This window comes from Girardinichthys multiradiatus, chromosome 20 (genome assembly GCF_021462225.1).
Source record: "Girardinichthys multiradiatus isolate DD_20200921_A chromosome 20, DD_fGirMul_XY1, whole genome shotgun sequence".
Lineage (NCBI taxonomy): Eukaryota > Metazoa > Chordata > Actinopteri > Cyprinodontiformes > Goodeidae > Girardinichthys > Girardinichthys multiradiatus.
In genome coordinates, this window is record NC_061812.1 from 307,101 (window position 1) to 328,995 (window position 21,895).

At 46.5% G+C, this 21,895-nt stretch overlaps 2 protein-coding genes across 2 annotated transcripts; both read right to left on the bottom strand.

The window, feature by feature from the left end:
- Nucleotides 1-4,826: 4,826 nt before the first annotated feature.
- zgc:77375 (uncharacterized protein LOC402927 homolog) lies at nt 4,827-14,430 on the bottom strand. The gene is made up of 9 exons (XM_047348244.1): nt 13,664-14,430; nt 13,176-13,367; nt 12,960-13,072; nt 12,647-12,740; nt 11,888-11,921; nt 11,176-11,350; nt 10,916-11,092; nt 10,110-10,278; nt 4,827-5,332 (listed from the first exon to the last, which is right to left on the bottom strand). The coding sequence occupies exons 1-9, from the start codon at nt 13,718-13,720 to the stop codon at nt 5,150-5,152; spliced, it is 1,194 nt and encodes a 397-aa protein (XP_047204200.1). The 5' UTR covers nt 13,721-14,430; the 3' UTR covers nt 4,827-5,149.
- On the bottom strand, nt 14,094-21,287 carry LOC124857383 (trichohyalin-like). Its single transcript, XM_047348620.1, has one exon. It carries the CDS (start codon nt 21,285-21,287, stop codon nt 14,094-14,096), a length of 7,194 nt encoding a protein of 2,397 aa, XP_047204576.1.
- Nucleotides 21,288-21,895: the final 608 nt, after the last annotated feature.

Below are 21,895 nucleotides of genomic sequence, written 5' to 3' on the forward strand. Positions count from 1 at the left end.
AAAATGACTATTGACTAGGTTGCAAATCTTTAACATCAAGAAAAGTAATAAGTTAGTGAAATTAATAAAGACTTTAAGTCCTCATTTGGTGATGTGTTTCATTGATTTTTAAGGGACTTTAGCAGGAAACTCATTTTAGATATCAGGACCATTAGAGGTTGTGTGGCAGATGAATCGAAGTGTATCACTGTGATTTTACACCAAGAAGTGGAGGGGCAGCCATGCTTGTCAGGGAAATCATCCCCATTATACCATCAAAGTAATATCAGATGTAGGTTTGGATTTCTTTCTCCCTTAATAATAAAAACTTTCATGTCAAAACAGCATTTTATGTTTACTTGTGTTGTCTTTGACTAATATTTAAATTTGTTTGACGATCTGCAACACCTAAGTGTGACAAACATGCAAAAAATAAGTAATCAGGAAGGGGGCAAATACTTTTTCACACTACTGTATAGCAATGGCTTCAGCAAACGTTCAACATAGAGAGCAAAGATTTTTACAACTTCCAAATACACAGAACTGCTTCCGATTATCTGTTTCTACCACATCCATTAAGGAAAGGCCCTATTTCCAAGATCTACTATAAACTCTCACAATTAGACTACAGCCACACTGGAGCACCTGAAGGATGTTTGGTGCAATGAACTAGATGTTAACATGACTGAGAATCAGTGGCCTAAAGCACAGGAACAGGTTCACACCACTTCTATCTGTTGTAGACATGGTCTACTACCATTTAAAGTACTGCTACACTGGTTACATTTGTCCAAATTGAAGCTGTCCAAGATCTTTCTTGGAGTAAACTCGATGTGTAATCTTTGTGGCCAGGCTCCTGCTTCATTGTTGCAAATGTTTTGGACATACAGTCACTTATTAGACCAAAATATTTAAAACATTACCTGAAATTATTAACACGTGACTCCTCCTGGATCCAGTAATGGCCCTGTTAGGTGTATACATAATTAAAGATTTAAGCAATAAACAAATGAATATTTTGAGTTTGTGACATTGTTACTAAGGTAACAATGTCTTTAGGAAAACAAAGCTCCTCCATGCCTCCCAGCTCTAATAAGGGATGTAAAATAAAATAAACCTTTCTCATAGAGGTCACTTAAAGTTGTTTTAATCTATTTTAAACCCTTCATAGATTATTATGCAAACTGTAATAGGCACTTAACCCAGAGTTACCTACTGATCTGTGTATCGGTATGAATGTTGAGTGCGGCTAGATTAAAGTTTCTCTGCTGTAAAAGGGCTTTGAATGGCACCCAGCATCATGAAAGCACCAAACCAGAGGCCTTTCTAACTCCACCAGTGTTAATCTGATGTGTCTCTGGGACCTCCTCTGTGTCTGCTGAGCTGGACTCACTGCTCTGACTGTCAGCTGCTCCAATTGCTGCCTGATAACACTGTCAGTCCATTCATGAAGCTCTCTAGATGCTCCTGCCTCCTGTAACCCTAACTCCCTTTGGCTCCTGAACTGTTTGTCAGTCTTTAATAATAAAATAACTCAGAATAATTGAAACACGGGTTTCAGGATTTCTCACTCACATTCACACACCCGGCCCTGATAACTGAAGCTGAAGCACATTCAGTGCTTCAACAACCAGCTCTGTGTTGTTAAAAACCTGACAGTCAGGCTTTCATCCACAGCTGTCACAGATTCAGCTAATCAGATCACAAGAAGCTCAAACATTTAGCCAATTATCAGAGATCAGCAGTAATGTAATATTAAAGCACAATGGACACACAGAATTAAAAAGGGGTGTGGACCTTAAAACAGCGAGGGTCTGATCTTCAAAGATTCCACATAGGGAGGGCTAAATTGCTTGTGTAAAAATAAAATTGCACGTGCAATAAGTGGGTGTGTTGCAGGTGATCTACAAAGACTGTGTTGTAGAAAAATTAGTTTTTACCAAGACAAAGATTGATGATTGTCACTTAGAATCAGCTTTATTTTAATCTTGCAAGAGAGAAGGATTTTACAGCATTGGAGATGCGCTCAGTAGTGCTGCCAAATCGTTCTGCCTGGACAAAGCAAAGGTTCTCCTAGAAGCTACAACAGTTTTCAAGGTAACTCTCATGAGACCTGTTGTCCTAGACATAATCTTAACAGTGTGGCGTACATATTATCTCACCCAGCTGCAAGCAGAAGGCTGAGAAACCATTACTCTAAGACTAAATAAGAGAAGAATGGATCAACACTGAGGGGTTCTAATACTTTTGTCAGTTCCTGTAGAGAATCAAGGAGCAAATCAAGCAAGGCACTAAAAATTTCCATGACAACTGCGTGCACAATGGATAACAGGTGCAAAGGAGGCGCTGACCACCCTATTTAAATGAGGAAATTGCTACTGGCTGTTACTATAGAGCGTGTTGGAGAGCAGAGCAGCTGTAAAAGAAAGATGAAGTTGTCATGATGTGTGGAGGTGAAGTAGGACCAAACTGCATACAGGAGGATGGGGGCCGCATGGTGAGTAAAGATATGATTTTTAATAATAATAGAAAACAATAAACTTACAAACTGGAACTAAGACAAGGTAACAGACAGGAACTCAGAGAAGTAGAACTGGGGAATGTCAGGAGAGAATCCGTTGGAATGAAAACAGGAAGACATAAATGCTGAGGGGAGTGGATTATGGACCAATAAAATGGAGCTAATCAGAAGGAATCTGGAACAGCTGGTAGCACAGGAAGATCAAGCTAACTGAGGGGGAATGACTAATAAACACAAATGAGCAGGTAGTACAGATAGGTAACCACAACATATCTAAATGATTTGAAGCAAGAAAACAATGAGACTAAACTGGAGAACATAAACAAGGGGAAACCAGATCTATAAGGAAATTTAGACTGAACACAAATGTCCATTATAAAACCTAGAAAAGCTGACAGCCACTGGCAGACTTACATCAACATCCAGCTCTAAACATCTGTATTTACTTCCCCCACCCCCACGCTGTGAGAGCTTCTAGCTTCTTTCTGTGCACTTAATTGAGGGATATGACTCCTTTGAGCCAAACATGGCAACCAAGGTAGGCCCATAATAATGTTTTACAACATGAGTGGTCTTCATACAGAGCCGTTAAGGAACATCGAGGGAGAAAAAACAGTAAATAATCTGAATTGTACACAAGGGACGTAGAGGAAGGTTTTCTATTATTCGTTTTTGCTTGTATGTCCCTTTTGCTCCGATGGTTTTCAGCTCTCTGGTGGCTGTGGTTATAGAGCAGGGCCTGGAGAGGCCACAAGTACCCTGGTTCCAATCCTACAGCCTGCCATTCTAGGCCCAAGAGCAAGACCTTTAACCCCTGAATGCTCCCTGGGCGCCGCACACTACTCCGTAGGGGATGGGTTAAATGCGGACAATCATTTCTCTATTGTGAGATCAATAAAGTCTATATTTCTATTATTATTGTTCCTAGTTAGTAGGCTCAGCAGCTACTTCCCAGAGGCTGGATCTCAGCCAATAGGAGAGAAGCTGAGGTGGTGACGCTGGTCCAAAGACCGCCCCCTCTGTCTCAGTCCCGCCCCGTTCGTATTTACATTTCTTCCTCATGTTGAGGAGGAAAAGACAAAATGGCGACCAAGTAATGTAAAACAGAAAGATGGAAATAAATGGGCTCAGGGAAATCCGTTGAGTAAAAAAATACAACAGGGGTATATTAGAGGGGAAAATCTATCAGTGCTGAAGAAATAAAAGGACAGTAAGTTACTTTGAAAAATAATATATTTTTAATTAAAAAAAAGAAAAACGTTTTAAATATATTTGAGTGGTAATAAATTTGAAAGAAGTAAACAGCAAGAAATCAACTTGTATTAAATAAACAAAGGAAAAATATAGTTAAAAAATATGATTTGAAAATTAGTGGTTTAAATAAAAATAGTAGATTAAAAAAAAAAGAAAATATATATATATAAATAATTTAATAAATCTCTTCTTTTTATTATTTTGTTGCATTTAATGGTGCACACATTCATATTTCTAGCTACTTTTTGGCCCAGTAATCTTATTGATTCATTTATTTTTTTCTGTATTTATTCTTAGGTATGGCAGGATCGGTCCTCCATAAAGATTTACTATTCTGCTGAAAACTGCAGGACTTTCTGTATTTCCATTATTTAAATTCCTGATGTCCGATGATGAAGATATCCTGTTCAACAGCTAGTAGCAATTTGACAAACCAAACTTCCCCAATAACAAGCAGACAGAATAAACCAGAAGACATTCCCAGTGGAAAGGAACAGAACTCCTAAAGATTTTTCAGGACATGATGGCACCAATAATTGAATTACCAGTTCATGGCCAGCTGGTCATCTGCCCCACCAATCACAGCTCAGCACCTGCAAACTAAAAGGACCATACTCCCCAACCCATGAACCAACACCATCTGCCATTACAGAACCATTAAAAAGCCCAATTTCTATTCCCAGATTGTTCATTTACCTGAATGTGTCTCAGCCTGAGAATTTGCTGCTGGTCGCCCATCATTCCTCTGAGTGAGCTCAAACCCAAAGCTACTGCTTCAGGGTTTATGAAAGGATCTGAAAACATTTTAATCTCATCAAAGGCAGACGTTTTATATGAATGCAAATTCAGTTAATTTACAGCTCAATCAATTATGCCGCTGGAATGTCGTAATAAACACCTATTACCTATTAAAAGGAAGATATGGAATGATCTAAATAACTTTGTTGTGACACAGCTGAGATCTGTCCTCTGTATTTTAGAGGCTCACTCCTGCCTCAGACACACACCTTTCCAGGTACAGTCCCAGGTACCTGCTTGGATATGGTATGAAAACAATGAGGCTCAGAAAAACTTTAGCTTTTAGCGTTTATTTTAGTTTTCTGACGGTCACCGTAAAGAAATGAAGCAACACAGCTCTTCATGCTTGACCCAGATTTACCTGCTAACAACCAACATTTTCAAGCTTAACACATTAAAACCTGTGAAGATCAAAGGTGTACAGCTTCACGGTTTGAGATCAGACTGAGTCCCACCTGCAGATCTTTACTGATTTAAAACAGCGACATCCTCCGCAGCTATGAGACAGCGAGCCAGGTGTGAGCCAGGTGTCCCGTCTAAATCACGTTAGGTGTAAGTCAGATGTATCAGGTATCCATCAGTGGTCAGTCAGATGTGTCAGGTGTTGGAACTCTCCTGCTGCAGCATCAAGTCTACAGCAGCCTCCACGTCCTCCACCACATGGCTCGGTTCCAGCAGATCCGGGTCCAGTTTCCGGTGTTTGCAACCATGGAACATCATGTCTGAGACATTCTGATCACCAGGCAGTGGAGAGTCAGGGTTATACACACCTGTGCACACCTAGGAACAGGTAGAGGATCATTTTAACATCAACATCTCATTTTTACTGGGGTCATATATTACTTTCTACCTTCATGTAGGCAAGTCAAAATAAGAGAAATTGACGTAAAGAGAGCCCAGCAAAGATAATGTTCAAAAAGGTAAATTCTGCTAAGTTAACGTCTGTTAAAGTTAGGTCCGGTACACCATGGTATTGTATGGACCTGTAAGGTAGGATTTTTAGTTTAAAGTTTAATTCAAAGTTTGTAACAGGAAAATAAAGAAACAGAGATAAGAACAGTTACACAATATAAAAATATGTATTAAAACTATAAGTAAAACTATAGAAAGAAATTAATGAAAATTTTATAAAATAACAGATTTACAACAAATAAAAGGCTAAGCATAATATAAATGATACAACAATCCTTGGCCTTTATGGGTAAGCTGCAGGAAAAAAATATTTTCAGTGCGGATTTAAAGGAACGAACATTTTCTGAACATCTCTGGGAAAACAGAGAAAGCAGGCCTCAGGAGAGCTGATGGGTCTGCATGGTCCATACCTAACCTGAAATGCATTTTTAGTTTCTTATTTAGTTTCTTATAGACCAATAACAACATTTCTTTCACATACAAGGAGCCAGTGCTGGTTCTGATATAATCAATTTATGGATCATATCCTTGTGTTGGTCAGGACTTTGACACAGGGACAATTATAGACGCTGTTGCAGTGATCTAACATGGTAAAAAAAAAGCATGCAGCATTTTTTTCTGTTTCCTGTTTAGACAGGAAACCCTTTATTCTGGTGATGTTTTAGATGGCAGTAGACCAATTGATTGATGGTGCATTTAAAAATTGATTCAAGTCTGAGTCCATGCGACACCTAGGCTTTTTGCCTGCTCTCTAGTCTTTAGCGCTATAGAGTCAGTTGAGTTCTCATCTCTAACCTCACATTTTTGGGATCAAAAACAATGACTTCTATCTTTTCTACATGAAGCTGAGAACATTATGAAAACACCGACTTAATGACTGCAGTGGACCATGGTCAAGTTGTGGTAGAAATATATGCCATATCTTGAGTTAGTGGGATCATTAGATGTTGAATAAAATATTCCTGAGAATTGAGCCCTGAGGAACTCCACACATACTCTTTGCTGTGTTTTATTTATTTATTTTTTTAAACATGTTGTGGCCTTTCAGGCATACTGTATGGAGCAGAAGGTTGCATGGAGTTTGCATGTTCTCCCCCAGCATGTATGGTTCTCTCTGGCTTCCTCCCAATGATCCAAAGACATGCCTGTTAGGTTAACTGGTCTCTCTAAATTGCCCTTAGCTGTATGAATGAGTGTGTGCATGGTTGTTTGTGTGTTGCCCTGCGATGGACTGGCGACCTGTCCAGGGTGAACCCTCGCCCATAGACTGCTGGAGATAGGCACCAGCTCCCCCACGACCCACTATGGAATAAGCGGTACAAAAAAAGACTGACTGAGCTGACAGCATCTTAATTGTGTGATTAACTTAATTAATTCCAGATTCAATCCAGACGTTCCTCAAAGTAGGCAGGCCACATTGATGTTATGGTAACCTGTGTTTGTATGACCTTCAGCCATTTGCGGTAATTGTGTGTGTGTGTGTGTGTGTGTGTGCGCACGTGCGTATGTGTGATGGTGGGTAGGCATATGTGTAGAAAACAAAAGCGTGTTTGTGTTGAGTGGATGTGTTTAAGTGAGAGTTTGTCATCTAGTAGTGTACATTTGTAGGTGTGGCAAGAACGGTAGAAGGTCTGCAAACCACAGCACCTAAGAGCAACAAAGGATATGTAGACCTGGCTCCAGGAGGCAGCAGCAGTCTCAGGCAGCTAAACATAAAGCATCACCCCAGGGAAGCCATATACACGCACAGAAGTAGGTTGTCGGTGAGGCACAGGAGCAGCAGCCCCCAGGCCAAAGAGGCACAGAGCGAGACACGGGGCTTTGAGCCCCCCAACCCAGCCACACCACCACCCCCAGCCATGCAGGCCAAACCCAGGAACCGGGTCCCCCCGGCGGCCCAGGGCCCGCACCAACACCTGGCACCAAGCAGGAGAGACCCCTGTAGCTCCCTACACGTTGGGCAGGCAACAGCTCAACACAGACGTCAGAACCCAGAGGGACCACAGTAGGTAGGACACCTATTACCCGGGAGGCCAGTCTCTCAGAGGTCTAAATGGAGGGATACCCAACAGAACCCAGCACAGTCCCTGGGGCCCTCAACCAGCCCAACAGACCTCTGTAGGCCTTAGGCCACCAGATGGGTGCTTGCCACTCTGTGATGTGGCCCAAGCATCCCTCAACCCTGGGGGGCACCAGCATCTCCATACTCCCGGCACCCGATGTATTGAATCATTGGAAACCAAATTCAAGGTTGTTCTGTTGGTTTTTTCTACATTTTGATGCTTTTAAAACAGCTTTGCTGCTTAATCAAAGATAAATGGAATATATGAGATCCAAATTTTGTTTGTTCAATTCGATTTCTATCTATAGAAGATCTGATAAAGTTTTCCAAATTCATTTCAAGATATATTGTAGTCTAAGTTCCAGGTAATATTTATAAAGAATTCAGAGCTCCAATCCTTCTAAACGTTTAGCCTTTTGTAAAGTCTTTAAACTTACGTGTGGAGGCTTAGATGCCCATAAAATGCGGATATGATAGAATCTAAGTTTGGTCTAACTGGGATCATTGAAAAGATCTATTTTATTTTAGGGAAGATCATCATTTTAATTGCAACTCTTCTTCTCTTCCATTAATTTGAGCAATGGGATCAAATTTAATTGCGTCAGCTCATTAAGCCAGTTGATACCCAGGTACCTGGTGTTTCCATTCTGAAAAGGGGAGAGATGAATCTTAGAGGAGACGGAAAGGGCATTTAATTTGTACCAATTACTGGAGGAATCTGATATTGTTGAGAACTTATTTATTAGGATTATTGTCTTTCTTAGAGAGGGGTTTGCATTTTCCAGAAAGAGCAACACACCATCAGCATAAAAACACATTTTGTGGATTCTATCAGCTGTTTAAAATTTAAGGCGTTGTACTTTTAGCCATATGGATATAGGATCACAGTTTTCATCTGCTAGATCAGGGGTCTGCTACCTGCAGCTCCTGGGCCGCAAGTCTCTTTGTGGCTTCCTTAATGTATGAAATGATGAAATATTGCCCTGTTTTTTAGTTCTGTGCCCCCATGAAAAACCACTGGCCCCACCCTGCCCCCCCTGGTAAGTTCGGTCTAGAACCCCCACTGCTGACAGGTGCAACAAGTGTGATGGGAAGATGGAAGGTGGACTCTGAAGGACAATGAGGGAGAACAAGGCAGGGTATGGAAGTGTCTAGGAGAAACAGTAGTAGGTTTTTGACTGGTGTGTTCAATGAGATCTTACTGAGCGAGAAGATACCTGAGGAACGAAGGAGAAGTATGCTGGTACCAATTTTCAAGAGCAATGGAGATGTGTAGAAATGTGGCAACTACTTAGGAATGAAATTGATGATTCATACAATGAAGTTATGGGAAAGAGTAGTGAAAGCTAGACTGAGGTCAGAGGTGAGGATCTGTGAGCAGCGGAATTATTTCATGCCAAGAAAAAGTACTACAGGTCCAATATTTGCATTGTGGATGTTGGTAGAGAAGCACAGAAGGTCAGAGAGAGCTGCATTGTGTTTTTGTGTATCTATAGAAAGCTCATGACAGGGTGCTGAGAGAGGAGCTGATGTATGACGACATCTGGAGTAGCAGAGAAGTATGTCAGAGTGGAGCAGGACATGTATGAGAGCTGTGAGACAGTGGTGAGGTGTGCTGGAGGTGTGACAGAGGAGTTTAAGGTAGAAGAGGGACTGCATCAGGGATCGGCTCTGAGCTCCTTCTTGTTTGCTGTGGTGATGGACAGATTGACAGCTGTGGTTAGACAGGAATTTCCATGGACAATGATGTTTGCAGATGACATTGTGATCTAAGGTGAGAGCAGGGAACAGGTGGGGGAAATCTAGAGAGATGGAGGTTTGTCCTGGAAAGGAGATGAATGAAGGTTAGATTGAACAAGACAGAATACATGTGTGTGAATGAGAGGGACCCAAGATGTTACAGGGAACAGAGATAAAGAAGGGGAAGGACTTTTAAGTTATTAGGATCAATGGTCCAGAGCAACGGCGAGTGTGGAAAAGAGGTGAAGAAATGTGTCCGAGCAGGTTGGAGCGGGTGGAGAAAAGTGTCAGGTGTATTGTGTGATAAGAGTTTCAGCGAGAATGAAAGGAAAGGTGTAGAAGATGGTGGTGAGACCAACAATGTTTGGTTTAGAGACAGAGGACCTGAGGAAGAGACAGGAGGCAGAGCTGGAGGTAGCAGAGATAAAAATGTTGAGGTTCTCTTTGGGAGTGACGAGGAGGGACAGGGTCAGGAATGAGGACATGTTAGATGTGTTCGAGGTAAAGTCAGAGAGGCCAGAGTGAGATGGTTTGGACATGTACAGAGGAGGGATAGTGAGTTCATAGGTAGAAGAATGCTGATGCTGGAACTGCCAGGCAGGAGGGCCAGAAGAAGAGCAAAGAGGAGATTCATGGATGGACTGAAAGAGGACAGGGAGTGAGTATGGGAGAAGAAGAAGCAGAAGATGGGGTTAGATGTTGACAGATGACTGGCTGTGATGACCCCTGAAAGGAAAAAGCCAAAAGAAAAAGAAGGCTAATATCATGTTTTGTATGATAGTATACATCCATCCCAACTGTAGAACATAAAGAACTCTAATGAACTTTGAGGTTTCTACTTACCAGGATGGAGCGACACTGAGCAGCAAACGCCAGTTCTTCCTCCGCCATCATTGTCTGGGTTCCTGTTCCCTGGGCAACCAGTTTGGTGCCGCTCATCATTTTAGTGTGATGCTTGGCCAGGTAGCGGTTATAAAGGTTGGCACCATAGATGTCCGTCATCAAGTTGTCTCTAGAAGACAAGAACAGGGTCCATTTTTTATGGAAAGTAATCTAGAGAGTACTGTTATTGAAAGTTAATGTGCCTTCAGTTGAGTTACATTTTGTAGAATCTAAAGCCAGAAGTCAACAAACACTGGACTCTCTATCTTACAAGTTCTACAAAGGCAGCAAATGCTTTAGAGGTTTTGATGGAACAGGTGGATTAGTCCACATGGTGCACAGAAGGTTTGGTCATTTAACAGCACATTTGGGATAGTTAGACAGGCTTTCAGAGAGAGCTTTAGACAGAGCTATGGACAGTGTCACAGATCTGGGTTACAGAAAGTGTTCTGACAGCACAAAGTCTTTGGTTTTGTTTTCCATTACAAAACAGTGCTACGACCATGTAACAAACAGGATTATGATGGTGTTCCATATACTAGAGTTTGCTAACTGCATGGATAGTCTTTGGTTTGGTTAGATAGGTTCAGAGACTGGTTACAGAGATGGGTTCTGAAGACGGGTTACAGAGACGGGTTAGGAGACGGATTACAGAGACTGGTTACAGTTCTGGATTTGAAGAAGGGTTACGGAGACAGGTTCAGAGGCTGATTCAGAGGTGGGTTCCAAAAAAGGGTTACAAGTGGTGTTGCAGACAAAATGGTTACCCAACAGCGTAGATTGTAGACAGCTTGTGGTTTTGGTTCTGCTGATGCAGCAGCTGCTCAGCATACTGGTATGTAAGCAGACTGGGTTTTCCCAGCACCGCCGCATACTCCAGATCCCGACCTGTCAACATCTTGTAGACGGACTCCAGACAAAGCAGAAATATCCCGTGACCAAACCTGAAGCCACACATCGGGATCATAATTGGTTACATGCTCTCTTGCCCCGCCCATATCTTAAGGATGTGGTTGCCGGTTGTTACCGTGGTGATGGGGCATCAGCCATCCACAACAAGTCCATGTTACAGGCCAGAACAGGCATCTGAGCCAACATCTGAGTGCCATACACACAACCAGGTCTACCATTGGATAGGAGCACATCAATGAGTAGCTGAAGGTTTGTCTCCCATCTGACTGGCTCCCCCAACAGGATGATCGCTATGGCAACACATGTAAAGATAGCTTCAAACTCTCAAATAAATACTTGTGTTATATTGGGACAAAAACAGGCTCTTCTTCAAACTGCTTCTGGTGTTTCCCACATGGAGCTGGTTCTGTCCTGTGAAGATGTGAGCTGTCATTAATCCATTACACTATCATGGCAGGAGTCATTAAAGCACTAGCTCCCATGGTGGCTCCAACGTGAAACAGCAGCAGGTTGAGTTAAATCCCGCCTGCAAGATTCATTCAGTTCAGAAACATTCTTATCAAATAGTTGAAGTATTTGTCCCCAGAGTATTTGCTCCACATTTTTACGCAGACAAATGATCCGTTTAGACGGTCATCCTACAGACCTGCTGATGGTTAACCTCGTTAGGTGTCACATGGTCACAGTTTCCTCTGTCCCAGAGCCATGTGCATTTATTTTCTGATGGGGAGTGAGTGTTTAACTCAGTTTGTCCAGAACGTGCAACTGATAAACTGAGAAAAGGAAACCTGAAACTGTGATCAGTTGTTGAGCGATGGTTGTATTACCTTGTATCTGGGGGAGCATCTGTGAAGAACAGGGCTGAAACAAACCGAACAAACATAAATCAGCCAGACTGATCATAAACAGGAAGCACAGATCATATGGATCGGTAACTAATCACTGAAAACGGCTCTTAAGTTGATGAAACTAAAACTAGAAAGTCAGTCCAAACTTACACTGTCTGTTGTTAAATGTCAAAATGTTAAATCTGTTTAAATAAGACTAAGTCTTAAATAAGTCAAACTATTTTAGTGGAAGGTTCTCCATTGAGAGCAGCAGTGTTATTAAAGATATGAAGAAGAAGAGCACTGATAAGGTTGTGATGAAGAAGAAATCTGGTTGGGTTGAGGGATTTTATTTGTAAAATGTTGTAGTTTTATTTAGTTTCCAAATCAGCAAGACTTTCAGTCTAAACATGTTTAAACCACAGTTTTAGTGTTAATTAAAATTGATCTCATGTAAGAAATAAGAATATAGTGGTGGTACTGGGACAGGAGGCGTTTCCACTGGTTATATATGTATCTGACATGGCTGTTATCTGCGCTTTAGCCACTGGATGGCAGTATATATCTGAGACGGTCCCTGAATAAAATATTTAAATATTCAGGTGATACTATTGAAAATATTGTTTTTATGAATCCAACCATAAAAACCATGTTTGTCAGAATCTGAGAAAACAGAGTGATGACGTCACACATCAGCTGGAAACAGGATAAACATGAGCTAAAAGTTCTACTGAACCGCTCCGGTTATTCAGGACTCACGGTGCTTGTAGGTCTCCTGCTGTGGTCCACCATGTCCAGCAGAGGATGCTGTTCTGATAGCTGCTCGATTGTAACTATCTTCTGGAAACCCAAACTGAGAAATACCGGGTCAGGAGTCCAAAACATATGGGTCAGAAACTAACATCTAATCACCAAATGTCTCTGTGTTCTGATCCATTTGCTACTGAAAAGCTTGAAACAATTTTAGTCTGAACTTAGTAAAACTGAACAATTTAGTTTCTTCAGTTTGTGTAATTCTGACAACAAAAAAAAGAAAAATGGCCAAACATGCAATTTGACTGGTAAAGGATACATGTGGGCAATCTGGGTCACTGGTCCCTGTCCCGAGACCAGCACACATTTATTGTGGAAACTCTTCATCATTTGCAGAGGACTATGCGACAGAACCACCTGCTCAGGTGTTATCTGCAGAGAAAGTACATGACTTGTTCTGATCCAGTCACATGACAGTAACAACAAGGATGCTGTGTCACTGGAAAGCAAATCAAATAAACCCCGCCCCTCCTACCTGCAGGTCCAGCAGGTGAGACAGCTGCTGTGCCTTGTGGTGTCTCAGACAGCTTCCTGCGTTGGTGACGAAAACAACAGGAAACAGGAATTTATTGTTCCGGTCCACGAGTTTCCTGAGAGCTCGTGGAGCAGCCGGGATCACCGATCCACCCCGGAGGAGGACGCCATCAACGTCAAAGAGGACACCCGCCTGATGGGCAGACAGGGGAAAGACAGGTGATGTGGGCAGTTGAACTGTGAAAGTGGATTAGAATACACTTGATTGATTGATTGATTGACTGCAGGTTGAAATGTCCAATCATCATGAATAATCTAGAAACAGCTTAACTCACAGCTGCTAAACCTGCAGGAAGGATCTTTGTCCTACACAGGTCCAAAGATCCTCTCTGTCTTCATGTCCCCATTGAGGACCTTCATACCAACAGAACAGATCTGTTAGGAAGGAAGGAAGGAAGGAAGGAAGGAAGAGGACTTTGTCTCACTGACCTGCCTGATGTTGGACGCGTGTCGGACAACCTGCTGCAGGAGACCTCGGCTCCACATGATGCCTGTCTGACCCTCAAGCCGACTGCTGCTGCTGCTATAAGACCACAGGACTGTGATGTCACTGGGGGGCGGGGCTACATGATGATGGGAGAACCACACTCAGCTCCGATTGTTTAAAGCCAGGCTGAATGACTCTGATGTTCTCTTCAGCTCCAGGTGTCATTGGATCCGTGTGGCCTCTGTTATCTTTACATGGGGAACCTCCACCAATAATAACCAACAGATTCTGATCCATTTGGATCTGTTCAAATGAAACCTGAAGCTGTGTCTGAAACACAGAGGGCTACTGTGAATATGCAAGAGTTTGAGCAGAACCTCGAGAACCAGACTTGGAGCCTGATGTTGACCCTGGCTGGTGTTTAGTTTCAGATTAATGAAGTTTAAGCAACACCAGACAAGCAGCTTCCAGAGCAGGGTTCCTGAGCTTCAGACAGACGTTCCTCAGCCTCAGAAAGACGTTCCTTAGCCTCAGACCGAGGTTCTTCATTTTGAGACCGACGTTCTTCAGCCTGAGACCGACGTTCCTCAGCCTGAGACTGATGTTCCTCAGCTTTAGACCGACGTTCCTCAGCCTGAGACCGACGTTCCTCGGCTTTACACCGACGTTCTTCAGCCTGAGACCGACGATCCTCGGACTGAGACCGACGTTCTTCATTTTGAGACAGACGTTCCTCAGCCTGAGACCGACGATCCTCGGCCTGAGACCGACGTTCCTCAGCCTGAGACTGATGTTCCTCAGCCTGAGACTGATGTTCCTCAGCCTGAGACCGACGTTCCTCAGCCTGAGACTGATGTTCCTCAGCTTTAGACCGACGATCCTCAGCTTTACACCGACGTTCCTCAGCCTGAGACCGACGTTCCTCAGCCTGAGACCGACGTTCTTCATTTTGAGACCGATGTTCCTCAGCCTGAGACTGATGTTCCTCAGCCTGAGACCGACGTTCCTCAGCCTGAGACTGATGTTCCTCAGCCTGAGACTGATGTTCCTCAGCCTGAGACCGACGTTCCTCAGCCTGAGACTGATGTTCCTCAGCCTGAGACTGACGTTCCTCAGCTTTAGACCGACGTTCCTCAGCTTTAGACCGCATTTGTCAGACTGAGACTGATGTTCCTCAGCTTTAGACCGACGTTCCTCAGCCTGAGACCGACGTTCCTCAGCCTGAGACTGATGTTCCTCAGCTTTAGACCGACGTTCCTCAGCCTGAGACCGACGTTCCTCAGTTTCAGACCGACGTTCGTCAGACTGAGACCGACGTTCCTCAGCCTGAGACTGACGTTCCTCAGCCTGAGACTGAGGTTCCTCAGCTTTAGACCGACGTTTGTCAGACTGAGACTGATGTTCCTCAGTTTCAGACCGACGTTCGTCAGACTGAGACCGACGTTCCTCAGCCTGAGACTGACGTTCCTCAGCCTGAGACTGAGGTTCCTCAGCTTTAGACCGACGTTTGTCAGACTGAGACTGATGTTCCTCAGCTTTAGACCGACGATCCTCAGCTTTACACCGACGTTCCTCAGCCTGAGACCGACGTTCCTCAGCCTGAGACCGACGTTCTTCATTTTGAGACCGATGTTCCTCAGCCTGAGACTGATGTTCCTCAGCCTGAGACCGACGTTCCTCAGCCTGAGACTGATGTTCCTCAGCCTGAGACTGATGTTCCTCAGCCTGAGACCGACGTTCCTCAGCCTGAGACTGATGTTCCTCAGCCTGAGACTGACGTTCCTCAGCTTTAGACCGACGTTCCTCAGCTTTAGACCGACGTTTGTCAGACTGAGACTGATGTTCCTCAGCTTTAGACCGACGTTCCTCAGCCTGAGACCGACGTTCCTCAGCCTGAGACTGATGTTCCTCAGATTTAGACCGACGTTCCTCAGCCTGAGACCAACGTTCCTCAGTTTCAGACCGACGTTCGTCAGACTGAGACCGACGTTCCTCAGCCTGAGACCGACGTTCCTCAGCCTGAGACTGACGTTCCTCAGCCTGAGACTGAGGTTCCTCAGCTTTAGACCGACGTTTGTCAGACTGAGACTGATGTTCCTCAGCTTTAGACCGACGTTCGTCAGACTGAGACTGATGTTCCTCAGTTTCAGACCGACGTTCGTCAGACAGAGACCGACGTTCCTCAGCCTGAGACCGACGTTCCTCAGCCTGAGACTGACGTTCCTCAGCCTGAGACCAACGTTCCTCAGTTTCAGACCGACGTTCGTCAGACTGAGACTGATGTTCCTCAGTTTCAGACCGACGTTCCTCAGCCTGAGACCGACGTTCCTCAGCCTGAGACCGACGTTCCTCAGCCTGAGACTGACGTTCCTCAGCTTTAGACCGACGTTCGTCAGACTGAGACTGATGTTCCTCAGTTTCAGACCGACGTTCGTCAGACTGAGACCGACGTTCCTCAGCCTGAGACTGACGTTCCTCAGCCTGAGACTGAGGTTCCTCAGCTTTAGACCGACGTTTGTCAGACTGAGACTGATGTTCCTCAGCTTTAGACCGACGATCCTCAGCTTTACACCGACGTTCCTCAGCCTGAGACCGACGTTCCTCAGCCTGAGACCGACGTTCTTCATTTTGAGACCGATGTTCCTCAGCCTGAGACTGATGTTCCTCAGCCTGAGACCGACGTTCCTCAGCCTGAGACTGATGTTCCTCAGCCTGAGACTGATGTTCCTCAGCCTGAGACCGACGTTCCTCAGCCTGAGACCGACGTTCCTCAGCCTGAGACTGATGTTCCTCAGCCTGAGACTGACGTTCCTCAGCTTTAGACCGACGTTCCTCAGCATTAGACCGACGTTTGTCAGACTGAGACTGATGTTCCTCAGCTTTAGACCGACGTTCCTCAGCCTGAGACCGACGTTCCTCAGCCTGAGACTGATGTTCCTCAGATTTAGACCGACGTTCCTCAGCCTGAGACCAACGTTCCTCAGTTTCAGACCGACGTTCGTCAGACTGAGACCGACGTTCCTCAGCCTGAGACCGACGTTCCTCAGCCTGAGACTGACGTTCCTCAGCCTGAGACTGAGGTTCCTCAGCTTTAGACCGACGTTTGTCAGACTGAGACTGATGTTCCTCAGCTTTAGACCGACGTTCGTCAGACTGAGACTGATGTTCCTCAGTTTCAGACCGACGTTCGTCAGCCTGAGACCGACGTTCCTCAGCCTGAGACCGACGTTCCTCAGCCTGAGACTGACGTTCCTCAGCCTGAGACCAACGTTCCTCAGTTTCAGACCGACGTTCGTCAGACTGAGACTGATGTTCCTCAGTTTCAGACCGACGTTCGTCAGACAGAGACCGACGTTCCTCAGCCTGAGACCGACGTTCCTCAGCCTGAGACTGACGTTCCTCAGCCTGAGACTGAGGTTCCTCAGCTTTAGACCGACGTTTGTCAGACTGAGACTGATGTTCCTCAGCTTTAGACCGACGTTCCTCAGCTTTACACCGACGTTCCTCAGCCTGAGACCGACGTTCCTCAGCCTGAGACCGACGTTCCTCAGCCTGAGACTGATGTTCCTCAGCCTGAGACTGACGTTCCTCAGCCTGAGACTGACGTTCCTCAGCCTGAGACTGAGGTTCCTCAGCTTTAGACCGACGTTCCTCAGCTTTACACCGACGTTCCTCAGCCTGAGACCGACGTTCCTCAGCTTCAGACCGACGTTCCTCAGCCTGAGACCGACGTTCCTCAGCCTGAGACCGACGTTCCTCAGCCTGAGACTGATGTTCCTCAGCTTTAGACCGACGTTCCTCAGCCTGAGACTGAGGTTCCTCAGCTTTAGACTGACGTTCCTCAGCCTGAGACCGACATTCCTCAGCCTGAGACTGATGTTTCTCAGCTTTAGACCAACGTTCCTTGGCCTGAGACCGACGTTCCTCAGTTTCAGACCGACGTCCGTCAGACTGAGACCGACGTTCCTCAGCCTGAGACCGACGTTCCTCAGCCTGAGACTGAGGTTCCTCAGCTTTAGACCGACGTTTGTCAGACTGAGACTGATGTTCCTCAGGTTTAGACCGACGTTCCTCAGCTTTACACCGACGTTCCTCAGCCTGAGACCGACGTTCCTCAGCTTCAGACCCACGTTCCTCAGCCTGAGACCGACGTTCCTCAGTTTCAGACCGACGTTCGTCAGCTTGAGACCGACGTTCCTCAGCTTCAGACCGACGTTCCTCAGCTTCAGACCGACGTTCCTCAGTTTCACACCGACGTTCGTCAGCTTGAGACCGACGTTCCTCGGCCTGAGACCGACGTTCCTCAGCTTCAGACCGACGTTCCTCAGTTTCAGACCGACGTTCGTCAGCCTGAGACCGACGTTCCTCAGCTTCAGACCGACGTTCCTCAGTTTCAGACCGACGTTTGTCAGCCTGAGACCGACGTTCCTCAGTTTCAGACCGACGTTCGTCAGCTTGAGACCGACGTTCCTCAGCTTCAGACCGACGTTCCTCAGTTTCAGACCGACATTCCTCAGCTTCAGACCGACGTTCCTCGGCCTGAGACCGACGTTCCTCAGCTTCAGACCGATGTTCCTCAGTTTCAGACCGACGTTCGTCAGCCTGAGACCGACGTTCGTCAGCCTGAGACTGACGTTCCTCAGCCTGAGACTGACGTTCCTCAGCCTGAGACTGAGGTTCCTCAGCTTCAGACCGACGTTCCTCAACTTCAGACCGACGTTCCTCAGTTTCAGACCGACATTCCTCAGCTTCAGACCGACGTTCCTCGGCCTGAGACCGACGTTCCTCAGCTTCAGACCGATGTTCCTCAGTTTCAGACCGACTTTCCTCAGCCTGAGACCGACGTTCCTCAACTTCAGACCGACGTTCCTCAGTTTCAGACCGACGTTCGTCAGCTTGAGACCGACGTTCGTCAGCCTGAGACCGACGTTCCTCAGATTCAGACCGACGTTCGTCAGCTTGAGACCGACGTTCCTCAGCTTGAGACCGACGTTCCTCAGCTTCAGATCGACTTTCCTCAGCCTGAGACCGACGTTCCTCAGCTTCAGACCGACTTTCCTCAGCCTGAGACCGACGTTCGTCAGCCTGAGACCGACATTCCTCAGCCTGAGACCGACTTTCCTCAGCCTGAGACTGATGTTCCTCAGTTTCAGACCGACGTTCGTCAGACAGAGACCGACGTTCCTCAGCCTGAGACCGACGTTCCTCAGCCTGAGACTGACGTTCCTCAGCCTGAGACCAACGTTCCTCAGTTTCAGACCGACGTTCGTCAGACTGAGACTGATGTTCCTCAGTTTCAGACCGACGTTCGTCAGACAGAGACCGACGTTCCTCAGCCTGAGACCGACGTTCCTCAGCCTGAGACTGACGTTCCTCAGCCTGAGACTGAGGTTCCTCAGCTTTAGACCGACGTTTGTCAGACTGAGACTGATGTTCCTCAGCTTTAGACCGACGTTCCTCAGCTTTACACCGACGTTCCTCAGCCTGAGACCGACGTTCCTCAGCCTGAGACCGACGTTCCTCAGCCTGAGACAGATGTTCCTCAGCCTGAGACTGACGTTCCTCAGCCTGAGACTGACGTTCCTCAGCCTGAGACTGAGGTTCCTCAGCTTTAGACCGACGTTCCTCAGCTTCAGACCGACGTTCCTCAGCCTGAGACCGACGTTCCTCAGTTTCAGACCGACGTTCCTCAGCCTGAGACCGACGTTCCTCAGCCTGAGACCGACGTTCCTCAGCCTGAGACTGATGTTCCTCAGCCTGAGACCGACGTTCCTCAGCCTGAGACTGAGGTTCCTCAGCTTTAGACTGACGTTCCTCAGCCTGAGACCGACATTCCTCAGCCTGAGACTGATGTTTCTCAGCTTTAGACCAACGTTCCTTGGCCTGAGACCGACGTTCCTCAGTTTCAGACCGACGTCCGTCAGACTGAGACCGACGTTCCTCAGCCTGAGACTGACGTTCCTCAGCCTGAGACTGAGGTTCCTCAGCTTTAGACCGACGTTTGTCAGACTGAGACTGATGTTCCTCAGGTTTAGACCGACGTTCCTCAGCTTTACACCGACGTTCCTCAGCCTGAGACCGACGTTCCTCAGCTTCAGACCAACGTTCCTCAGCCTGAGACCGACGTTCCTCAGTTTCAGACCGACGTTCGTCAGCTTGAGACCGACGTTCCTCAGCTTCAGACCGACGTTCCTCAGCTTGAGACCGACGTTCCTCAGTTTCAGACCGACGTTCCTCAGCTTGAGACCGACGTTCCTCGGCCTGAGACCGACGTTCCTCAGCTTCAGACCGACGTTCCTCAGTTTCAGACCGACGTTCCTCAGCCTGAGACCGACGTTCCTCAGCTTCAGACCGACGTTCCTCAGTTTCAGACCGACGTTTGTCAGCCTGAGACCGACGTTCCTCAGTTTCAGACCGACGTTCGTCAGCTTGAGACCGACGTTCCTCAGCTTCAGACCGACGTTCCTCAGTTTCAGACCGACATTCCTCAGCTTCAGACCGACGTTCCTCGGCCTGAGACCGACGTTCCTCAGCTTCAGACCGATGTTCCTCAGTTTCAGACCGACTTTCCTCAGCCTGAGACCGACGTTCGTCAGCCTGAGACTGACGTTCCTCAGCCTGAGACTGACGTTCCTCAGCCTGAGACTGAGGTTCCTCAGCTTCAGACCGACGTTCCTCAACTTCAGACCGACGTTCCTCAGTTTCAGACCGACATTCCTCAGCTTCAGACCGACGTTCCTCGGCCTGAGACCGACGTTCCTCAGCTTCAGACCGATGTTCCTCAGTTTCAGACCGACTTTCCTCAGCTTCAGACCGACGTTCCTCAACTTCAGACCGACGTTCCTCAGTTTCAGACCGACGTTCGTCAGCTTGAGACCGACGTTCGTCAGCCTGAGACCGACGTTCCTCAGTTTCAGACCGACGTTCGTCAGCTTGAGACCGACGTTCCTCAGCTTGAGACCGACGTTCCTCAGCTTCAGACCGACTTTCCTCAGCCTGAGACCGACGTTCCTCAGCTTCAGACCGACTTTCCTCAGCCTGAGACCGACGTTCGTCAGCCTGAGACCGACATTTTTCAGCCTGAGACCGACGTTCCTCAGCCTGAGACTGACGTTCCTCAGCTTCAGACCGACGTTCCTCAGTTTCAGACCGACGTTCGTCAGCTTGAGACCGACGTTCCTCAGCTTCAGACCGACGTTCCTCAGCTTCAGACCGACGTTCCTCAGTTTCAGACCGACGTTCGTCAGCTTGAGACCGACGTTCGTCAGCCTGAGACCGACGTTCCTCAGTTTCAGACCGACGTTCGTCAGCTTGAGACCGACGTTCCTCAGCTTCAGACCGACGTTCCTCGGCCTGAGACCGACGTTCGTCAGCCTGAGACCGACGTTCCTCAGCTTCAGACCGACGTTCCTCAGTTTCAGACCGACGTTTGTCAGCCTGAGACCGACGTTCCTCAGTTTCAGACCGACGTTCGTCAGCTTGAGACCGACGTTCCTCAGCTTCAGACCGACGTTCCTCAGTTTCAGACCGATGTTCCTCAGCTTCAGACCGACGTTCCTCAGTTTCAGACAGACGTTCGTCAGCTTGAGACCGACGTTCCTGAGCTTCAGAGATTTTCGGAGACATCTTGTTCTTATTTTGTTTGTAGTTTGTATAAATCAGAGCCTGCAGGGTGGTGTTAAACATCTCCAGACATTACCACAGTCATGTCTCTGTCCTCTCACTATGGGGCAGTCTTCTCAGGGTTCTGGTTCTGTCCTTATGGTAACAAAAAGATGAGGTAAGTATGAGGTTTCAGTTTGGAAACAGAACCTAAATAACCTGTTCTGAGCCTGTAGCAACAAACTGGGACAGAGGTCTCTAAGAGAAGTGGGTTCAAAATCAGAACTCTGCCAAGGCAGGAGCAGAACTCAGAGCGTTGAACAGAACCTGGAGCTGAGCTGTAGATTCAATGTAGCTGACTGCAGTTCTCTCCTCACATGATGACACGTGCAACATGCAGTCGTTAATCAGCCAATCACGTGCTGCAGAGTGGTGTCTCTAATCAACCAATCAGCAACCACACTCACACAACAAGACGAGGACAGAGACGCTCTTCTGTTGGGTCAAAGCCCAGCAGAACTCGGTGACAGCAGATTCAGATGTGGCCATCATCTCAGTGTTCTGGTTCTGTCCTTTCACTGGTTCTTCCTGAGCATTCTGGTCCCAGATGGATCTCAGAGCAGTGTTTTTGT

Coding starts and splice junctions, on each gene's coding strand:
- zgc:77375 (XM_047348244.1), bottom strand. CDS start 13,720: ATGTGGAGCCGAGGTCTCCTGCAGCAGGTTGTCCGACACGCGTCCAAC. Junction 11,351..11,887: donor GATGCTCCCCCAGATACAAG/GTAATACAACCA, acceptor GTGTTGCCATAG/CGATCATCCTGTTGGGGGAG. Junction 5,333..10,109: donor CTCAGTGTCGCTCCATCCTG/GTAAGTAGAAAC, acceptor ACCTGTTCCTAG/GTGTGCACAGGTGTGTATAA.
- LOC124857383 (XM_047348620.1), bottom strand. CDS start 21,287: ATGTCTCCGAAAATCTCTGAAGCTCAGGAACGTCGGTCTCAAGCTGAC.